This window comes from Oncorhynchus gorbuscha, unplaced genomic scaffold, assembly GCF_021184085.1.
Source record: "Oncorhynchus gorbuscha isolate QuinsamMale2020 ecotype Even-year unplaced genomic scaffold, OgorEven_v1.0 Un_scaffold_646, whole genome shotgun sequence".
Lineage (NCBI taxonomy): Eukaryota > Metazoa > Chordata > Actinopteri > Salmoniformes > Salmonidae > Oncorhynchus > Oncorhynchus gorbuscha.
The window spans coordinates 298,857-308,302 of record NW_025745752.1 but is presented as its reverse complement, the minus strand read 5'-3'; the positions used below and the strand labels follow the sequence as shown (position 1 = coordinate 308,302).

General features: G+C 48.3%; 2 protein-coding genes and 1 pseudogene across 2 annotated transcripts; all 3 read left to right on the top strand.

Annotated features, from left to right (window-relative positions):
- Positions 1-1,714, top strand: part of LOC124019652 — a 7,365-nt pseudogene extending 5,651 nt beyond the window's left edge.
- Positions 1,715-4,508: 2,794 nt separating this feature from the next.
- LOC124019651 lies at positions 4,509-6,162 on the top strand. The gene is made up of 5 exons (XM_046335054.1): positions 4,509-4,568; positions 4,713-4,784; positions 4,916-4,988; positions 5,076-5,219; positions 5,360-6,162. The coding sequence occupies exons 1-5, from the start codon at positions 4,509-4,511 to the stop codon at positions 6,160-6,162; spliced, it is 1,152 nt and encodes a 383-aa protein (XP_046191010.1).
- A 7-nt stretch (positions 6,163-6,169) lies between these two features.
- LOC124019650 (coiled-coil domain-containing protein 14-like) lies at positions 6,170-7,709 on the top strand. The gene is made up of 4 exons (XM_046335053.1): positions 6,170-6,372; positions 6,525-6,663; positions 6,816-6,898; positions 7,555-7,709. Exons 1-4 carry the CDS (start codon positions 6,264-6,266, stop codon positions 7,707-7,709), a joined length of 486 nt encoding a protein of 161 aa, XP_046191009.1. The 5' UTR covers positions 6,170-6,263.
- Positions 7,710-9,446: the final 1,737 nt, after the last annotated feature.

Here is a 9,446-nt window from a genome sequence, read left to right as displayed (position 1 = left end):
AGCTTGATTTACACTTTTGAATGTCAAATACACACCAGGAGGTAATGTGTGTTTCCTCCCAACTGCTGGAGACTAAGACTACCGACAGAAAGCAGACCCTGCTGCATTACATAGCCAACGTGGTGAGGAGAAATGCCCCGGAGTCGCTCTCTGTTCTACAATGAGCTGCACTACGTAGAAAGCTGCCGCAGGTGAGTGTGTGTCTGTTTTATCTTGGTGTGTGTCAGTTATCTTCCTCTACAGAACGTGGTGTGTGATATTAAGGAACTAACCTATTATATTGTGTGTGTGTGTGTGTCAGTGTCCCCTGGAGACGTGGTGTGTGGACGTGAAGGAAGTGTCAGCGTGGTATGGATCTGTCGTGGAGGGAGTACAGCATGCATGGCCACAACCCACTCCTCAAAGACTTCATCAGCAAACACGAGACTCGCCTGCAGAAACTACAGGAGGGCACACATCGCACAGGCAAGAAAACACACATTCACACACACACACATTCACACACACACACGAACACACACAGGTACCTCAGATACATCAAAGTGTTATATGACCGTGGTAACCACGGTCCTTCATAGTCCTGTTTTCTGATCCTGGTTGTGTTATGGTTCTCAGGATGCATTTGTGATGCAGTGAAGCACTTTGGGGATAGCTCTAAGACCATGCCTCCCTCTGTCTTCTTCCTGTGTTTGTACGATTCATCAAAGCCTACAGGGTGAGCAGAATGTGTGTGTTTGTGTGCGGTCGTGCATAGCTACAGTATACACAAAGACGCGAGTCAAAGTTGAACTTAATGTGTGTGTGTGTGTGTGTGTGTGTGTGTGTGTGTGTGTGTGTGTGTGTGTGTGTGTGTGTGTGTGTGTGTGTGTGTGTGTGTGTGTGTGTGTGTGTGTGTGTGTGTGTGTGTGTGTGTGTGTAGCTGGCGGAGGAGGAGAATGAGCAGAGGAGAGGCAGAGCAGGCGCTGATGGAAGCTGGAGCAGGAGGAGCTGCAACAGGGCAGGAGGCGCCTAAGGTACAGCCCCGTTACCATGGAGACAGGCCTGCCGGTCTGTCGCCATGGATATGACAGTATCACCTTGACTTCACAGATCCAGTGTCTGTTCTGTGGAAAGGAAGGACTGATGTTTTCTCGTTCCCTCTCTTTATCGCTCCCCATCTTTCCTTCTCTACTCCTCACACATACATTGATTCACCAACACATATCTACTTTATTTCTACCTCTCTCTCTCACACACACACACACACACACACACACACACACACACACACACACACACACACACACACACACACACAGTCCCCGTCCAACCGTCCAAAGCAGCGGCAGCAGGAGTCCCTGATCACAGAACTGAGGAAGGCGACAGGGCGGTAAAGACAGCAGACATGTCTACGAGGGCAAAGATGGAGCTATAGAGGACATCATTACAGGTACGCCCACACACACTCACACTCACACACACACACTGTAGTTTAGTGCTGTGTTTTTATTGGCTGTTTTTTGTCTGCAGTGCTGAAGACCGTCCCTTTCACTGCCAGGACGGCCAAACGCAGCTCTCGCTTCTTCTGTGATCCCACCCACACTGAATAACACTGCTAAACTCTCAGAGAGAGATAGAGAGATACTGTTGGAGAGAGATATACAGGGTAGAGGGGAGGGAGAGGGGTGAGGGAAAGCTAGGTGGGAGAGATAAAGGGGAATAACAATGAGATAGAGAGGAGAGAAGCGTGGGGAAAATGAGAGGCAGTTAGAGAGAGAGAGGGAGGGAGGGGTGAGAGAGAGAGAGATTGACCCGGTCTCAGAAGTAGTGACTCTACCAGAGAGAAGCTGAACTCTGAACTCTATAGCAAGACAGACATCAAGATTACCTGTGACCTCACCTGTCTGGTCTGACATCACTGCCCCCACCCCCATCCCCTCTATGTTACTTTCACATGTTTGATGAGCTTCTTCGCTGATTATAACTGTTTATAACCCTCCCATAACCCTGGACTGTAGCCCTGGAATCAACCTGCAACCCACCATGCACTTTGACTTTCTGCCCTCTAAACCCGAAGACTGTTGAAGGGGGTCGGGTAGAGGAGGAACTTGATACGCGATGAAAGTGACTGGACATTAAGTAGCAACACAGTCTGGTCATTTAATAGCGACATAGCATTTCCAGTTGATCAGTTAATAGCAGACATGACAAGAAAAACAGAACAGCAAAAATAAACAGTTGTTTTTGTCCAATTAGTATTAGTGATGTACAGTATGTGTCTCTAAAGCTGTGTGATGATGTCAGCAAATGACATGATCGCTGTCATAGGATATTGAGAAGGGAGGGGAGAAGTTTGAAGAGTTTCTTCTTGTTGAACATTCCAACCAATTCTAATTGATAACGACATCACAAAGGGTTCTTGACCCACTCCTATCCAGCTGTAAGGTGCCAGAATTGAACACTGAGAATAGTGTTCGAAAAGCTCACTCCTACAAGGTTCCCTCTTCTCCGTATGCTGCTGTGTGACAGTGAAACGTGTACAGCGCTCGCTACGTTCACTACATTGACTATGTTTACTATTTACTACCTTTAATACCTTTAACCTCCAACAGGGTTTTCAAAGCTCAGGCCCTCCAGTTCCTCAGTCCTGCTGGTTTCCTTTCTCCCTGGCACTTGATTGATCGTTTAATGTTACTGCTAATGATTGGCTGCAGAGTGCACACACACCTGGTTTCAGGTAGAAATCAGTCTCTGATTAAAGAGAAGTATGAAAACCAGTAGACACTGTGGCCCTCGAGGACAGGAGTTGATACCCCACACTACCCTAAAATAAAGGTCCCTGTCTTATCCTTGCCTGACCATCCAAAAGTCCCAGTCTGTTTCTGCTTTATAGCCAACTGACTCCTTTGTTGTGATCTTGTCAAGGTGAAGGTAAAGGATGTAGTGTTCTTGAATGCAGAAAGTCTGGCACCTAGGCTACTACACCACCCATGATCTTTCCTGGCTCATGGAACAACTTTTACGGAGACTTGAGAGGGATCGCTCCATTTCATAAAAAAATCATTCAAAAATGTAACTGCAAAAAACAACAACAGCACAATACTTTTCTACTGTGTATATATATTTTTCTAGGGAATCCTGCTTGTTGCTTTTATCCCTCACTCCCAACCCTGCTGTTTGTCAATGTTGATGTTCATTCTTAACCTGCACTCGTTGTGTAAATAAACTGTATCCAGTCAGACTGTGTGTCTCTGTGTGTGTACCACTGGAAGACCCTCACTGGTAACATTGAACATATATTTAATATATCATAACATTTATTTCCATAGTAAGATTTACATTAATCCAACAACACATATTCACATATTGTTTGTATCACATATTCCCAGGAAACACACAAAATGCTAATGGTAATAAAACAATCGTTGGTGTTAAATTGTATCATGTCGTCTCCATGGTGACACCGAATTCAGCGTCGTCAGACCAACATTTAGAGAGGAGAGGGGGGCTACATTTGAGTGACATTTGCTTCATTCAATCGATAAACTGGAAATTACGACATCAGCTTACATCCGCCAATAACATTCATTGGATGTTTGGCAGCGATGTTTTCATTGGTCACGACGTTACTTCCCGTTTCAAACAAAACCCGCCGGTTCCTGTTTATGCTAGCGCCAGTAAAAAAGAAGCTAATAATAACTGTAACAAAAGCTTTAACGTGACAACATCAACTAGTTTCGCTCTAGATAGTCAGTCAGAAAATGCTTCAGACATTTTGTGCACTCAAAGTTAGTGCAGTTTGCAGATAGTTGATTAGGGCTACTCTTGGAAAGAATTGGTTAGCTACCATCGTTTTTCTTCCTTCGATTTGGACAGCAGTTGACTGGCCAGCTATGCCAAAGCAAGGGCTTGCTAGACACAAGGTAAGACACCTCAGCTATTCACAATGTGCCTGCGAACTGGTTCTTAGCCGTCTTGATAATGAATGTAATTAGCCTCATATGGCGGTGTCTAGCTTTTCCCCTAGCCTCTCAGGAAAGGACACCATTTTAGATCGTATTCAGATTCAGCCCCTGTTTTTGACTGACAGGTGATATCCTCTGGAAGACTGACTGGTGGGAGGGCCAGGGCTCAAAGAAGAGGTAAGGCGTTTATCCCAGGGTCTTCAACGAGGTCTGGAGGACCGCACTGAAATATTTCCTCGCCGCCAAAAATGTGCAAAAATAGTCATCTGTCCATCGTTTTTGGAGTTTTCAAGGCTCTCTGACTGTCAAGCTTTCATTTCGGTTATTATTAGCGAGCAGATTGGCATTTGTTGTCATGAATCTTGCCCTGGAGGCAGCTCTGTAGAGTGGCATAAACATCTGATTTGAACCTAAACTTAACCACACTACTAAACCCAATGCCTAACCTAACCTTAAATTAAGACCAAAAAGCACATTTTTGTTTCATTAATTTTTACAATGTAGCAGATTTGGACTTTGCAGCTGGCCCATCTAGCAGAAAAAGCTCCATTCTGTCTCCAGGGAATGAGTCATGACAATAAACATCAACCTATTAGTGAACTGGGCACAGTCAAGAAACTTGATGTAGGTCCAATATCATTTATTTTTGTCAGTATAAAGTATATTGAGTTTGTCTGTCCCCCGAGGTAAGAGAACACACAGGACTGATAAGTCACATCCCTGTTGCAGAGTGTCATTATATCCATTCAGTGTCACTCTGTTCTGTAGGGAGCAGGGCGTCCACTAGTCACTTCTACTGAGCCGGCTTATTCCCTCTACTCCACAGACTCAGAGGACCAGGTAATAACACATCCATAAACAGTCAGTAGCAACGTTAATAACAAGCCTATTTGTGTAATGTATTAATAAGAGTTATAATCACCTAACAGTGATTATATGGTAAGTTGGTTTGCATCTGTGCTCTTTCTAAGGTGACAACCATTCACCAGGGTCTGGATCAGTGTGCTGCGCTGCTCAATGTCATTCTCCAGGCAGAGACGGCAGGTACCAGTCAACAACTTACTCTGTTTCTACAGAACCTTTACATGTCTAGTTGAAATTATTGACCAAAGTGTTTGCATTGTGTGATAGAGGCCAAGCCGATCTCCGTCAGGGGAGCAGGGAAGACTCGAGCCGCCAAATCCCGACCGCTGTGCACTCTGGGAAATGAGAGGGTAGACATAGAGAGGAGGAAGCAGACAAAGAGACCTGTCACTCAGACTGCTAAAAAAACAGGTGGGACCTGTGTGTGTCTCTGTGTGTCTCTCTGTGTGTCTCTGTGTGTGTCTCTGTGTGTGTGTGTGTGTGTGTGTCTGTGTGTCTCTGTGTGTGCGTGTGTGTTGGTGTGCAAAAATTGATAACTCTCTCTGCTCCAGTTCCCGTGCAGAAGACGATCCTGTCATCCCTGTCGTATCCTGGGATGAGGAACAAAGTTCAGAGTTTGGCCGGAATGTCAGAGCCGGCGTCAGATGCTCGGTTTAACTGTCGCCTGACCACCTCCACCCCCACCCTGAGTCCCCAAAGACTCCCCCCGAACAACACACTCCCCCCAGGCCCCTCAGTCCCTATAGCCCAGTCTGGAGGCTCCATCATTGGGGTGGCATCAGTCCACCTGGGGGGCTCTACCTCCACAGCTCCGTTAGCTTCTCCTGGAGCTGTAGCTACGTCTCTACCCACAGCCCCTCTCACAGGCCCAGTGCTCTCTCTCCTCGCAGCCCAGCCAGGAGGCTTCATCTCTGGGGTTGGAGGTTCGGCTGCCCAGGGGAGCTCCAGGTCCTGTAGCCTCGAGGTCCTCGGTGCTCCTTCTGTGGAGAGGCTAGCCCTGTCTGCCCCCCTGCCCTCTGACAGCTCTGTGTCTGGAGAAAGTGGACATCCAATCTCATCTTCCTGCTCTCTCTCTTGTCAGGGACCACCAGTACTCTTCTCTGAAATTAATTCTCACCCCCAGCCTCACCCCCAACCTCACCCCCTTGCCAACACTCAACCACAGTCTGCCCCAGATGCTCCATCCCTGGGCAGGGGGGGCCAGCTGGTTTCTACCCAGGATGGAGGGACCATAGCCAGGCAGGCTTGCGGCCACATGGAGGGTAACGCTGGAGAGGAGGAAGAGGAGTGTCCAGTGAGAGACACCAGCGCCCAGACCTGCTTTAACATACAAACACACACCCAGCTGGCATAGCCACACACCCACACACACACATAGATCCAGTCCCTGTACAGGCATACTTACAACACACACATCCAGGTGTGGCTCCCAACCACACACACTCGTACACACGCATGCCGCTGGCGCTGGGCTCTAAGGGCTGTAGTCCAGAGGGAACCGCTCGGCAGGTGATGACTGTTCAGTACCTCCTTGGAGAGTTGAAGGCTCTGCTCGCTGGCCAAGGTAATCAATCAATCAACCTGTCAAAAATAATCAGTCAACTCATCAATCAGTCAAAATGACTATTTAATCAAATGTTAATCAAATTCAATCTCCACCACTCTCTCTCTTCCCTCTCTTCCCCTCTCTTCCCTCCTCCTCCCCCTCCTCTGTAGACAGTGTAGCAGAGCGTCTGATGTGTGAGCTGGAGCAGACAGTGTCTCTACTTCCTGTCATGGTGGGCAGTTCTAACATCCAGGCTGAGATTGCTCTGGTCCTGCAACCTCTACGCAGTGAGAACGCACTGCTACGCAGGTCAGCACCATCACCCAGGTGGTGTGTGTGTGTGTGTGTGTGTGTGTGTGTGTGTGTGTGTGTGTGTGTGTGTGTGTGTGTGTGTGTGTGTGTGTGTGTGTGTGTGTGTGTGTTTCATACAGAAGATTGATCACTTTAACGTGTGTGTTCAGGCGTCTGAGGATAGTGAACCAACAGTTGCAGGAGAGAGAGCGAGCAGAGAGGGAGGCCAGAGATGTCCACTGTGACACTGACGGTATGATAAACTGCCCGGCCCTCTTCCAACTGTCTATCAGTGAGAGGTTATTATCGTGTGTCTGTATGTCTGAGTATCTAACCTCCTCTGTCTCTTAGTGTCACCTGTCAAACCTCCTCTGTCTCTTAGTGTCGCCTGTCTAACCTCCTCTGTCTCTTAGTGTCGCCTGTCTAACCTCCTCTGTCTCTTAGTGTCGCCTGTCTGACCTCCTCTGTCTCTTAGTGTCGCCTCTCTGACCTCCTCTGTCTCTTAGTGTCGCCTGTCTGACCTCCTCTGTCTCTTAGTGTCGCCTGTCTGACCTCCTCTGTCTCTTAGTGTCGCCTGTCTGACCTCCTCTGTCTCTTAGTGTCGCCTGTCTAATCTCCTCTGTCTCTTAGTGTCGCCTCTCTGACCTCCTCTGTCTCTTAGTGTCGCCTGTCTAATCTCCTCTGTCTCTTAGTGTCGCCTGTCTGACCTCCTCTGTCTCTTAGTGTCGCCTGTCTGACCTCCTCTGTCTCTTAGTGTCGCCTGTCTGACCTCCTCTGTCTCTTAGTGTCGCCTGTCTGACCTCCTCTGTCTCTTAGTGTCGCCTGTCTGACCTCCTCTGTCTCTTAGTGTCGCCTGTCTGACCTCCTCTGTCTCTTAGTGTCGCCTGTCTGACCTCCTCTGTCTCTTAGTGTCGGCTCTGCAGTCGGAGCTCCACGATGCTCACACAAGCCTGCAAGAGCTGCAGCGTGGCAACACTGAGCTACGGCAAGCCCTGGTGGACACACAGAGCCAGCTGCAGCAGAGTGAGGCGGAGTGCAGTCGTATCAATAAAGGTAATAGATGAGGGGGAATGGAAAGGATCTCTGAGGTATCTGTGTGTATTATCTAATAAATGTATATAAGTGTGTCTGTGTGTGTGTGTCTGTGTGTAGACGTGCAGTCTGCTCTGGGTGAGGTGCAGGGCTGTAACCGCAGGCTGCAGGAGTGTCAGAAGGAGAATGCTGCACTGGTCCTCAACACCCAGAAGAGGGGAGACAGAGATCCACACACTACAGGAGCACCTCAGGTGTGTGTGTGTGTGTGTGTGTGTGTGTGTGTGTGTGTGTGTGTGTGTGTGTGTGTGTGTGTGTGTGTGTGTGTGTGTGTGTGTGTGTGTGTGTGTGTGTGTGTGTGTGTGTGTGTGTGTGTGTGTGTGTGTGTGTGTGTGTGTGTGTGTGTGTGTGTGTAGTTTCTAAAAATGTATTCGATTTTTAAATTTTTTACTGACAATCTTTCTCTCTCGACCTGCCGTCTGTCTGTTTCTCGCTCTCTCTGTATTTTCCTCCCGGTCTTTCTTTATACCCTTCTCTCTCAACCTGTCTCTCTCAGAGCTCTACAGGTCCCTGTCACTGAGTCTCCTGCTGTGACTGACATCCCTACGTCCCGCCTCCCTCTCACGAAACGAGCTCTGGACCAATACCAGGACCAGCAGGGTCCGTCAGACCACCCAGTCAGCCAATACCTGTGGTCGTTGGAACAGAAGGGGTGTGGTTCTGTCTCCCTGCCCTGTAAAGGCCCTGAGTGCAACTACACACACCAGCAGGACTTCAGTGTGTGTACACCAGCTGGTCAGAGTGTGTGTGCTTCTGCGGATCAGGAAGTGGGTCTGTGTGTGGCTCTGGAAAGAAAAGCCACCCCACCTTTGGCCTTCGCCCACTGAGAGACTGTGAGGTCACCACTTCCTGTTGAGGGTTACCGCTTCCTGTGATGTCACAGAGAGGAGGGGGTCACCACTTACTGTGATGATGTCACAGAGAGGAGGAGGACCACAGGGTCTTCAGAGCCTTAGTGTTGCCCTCGAGAGTTTCCCTCAATTAAAAAGCCTATTATCTAATATCCACCAATCAAACGGACTCTGCTCTAATGGCGCTGGACACTCTGACCTGTCCCAGAGTCACCGTCTGGACATGGATATGGCATCACCGGGCAAGGGGCGGAACTCTTCGCTTGACTCCACTGGCCTCTCCTTATGCGAGGTCAGATCCTTGGCTTCTGATTGGAGTGCAGGGTCAAGCTCGACCTTTGACACGCGTGACGAACAGGAGTTCCGTAACGGGCTGGCCGCTCTGGATGCCAGCATTGCCAGCTTGCAGAGAACTATAAAGCAGGACCTTAAGCGATGAGACAGACACACACAGCGAGGTAGTCTGAATCTATTCCAATGTAATAAAATAACCAATGTCTTTTTTTAGGTTTCTTGTACTTTATTTGAATGAAATGGCAAATGAAATAGTTGTTCTTTTTTCGTTAGTATTTATTCTTGACTTTAAAGACGGGTTACCTGAGAACTTCAGGAAAACGAAGCACACGCTTCAATGGGGCAGAAGGCCATATGTTGTGATTCTGGATGGCCAGACAGCTAGCGACAGTGACAAGAAACTGCCATGTGTTGTGATTCTGGATGGCCAGACAGCTAGCAACAATGACAAGAAACTGCCATGTGTTGTGGTTCTGGATGGCCAGACAGCTAGCAACAATGACAAGAAACTGCCATGTGTTGTGGTTCTGGATGGCCAGACAGCTAGCAACAATGACAAGAAAC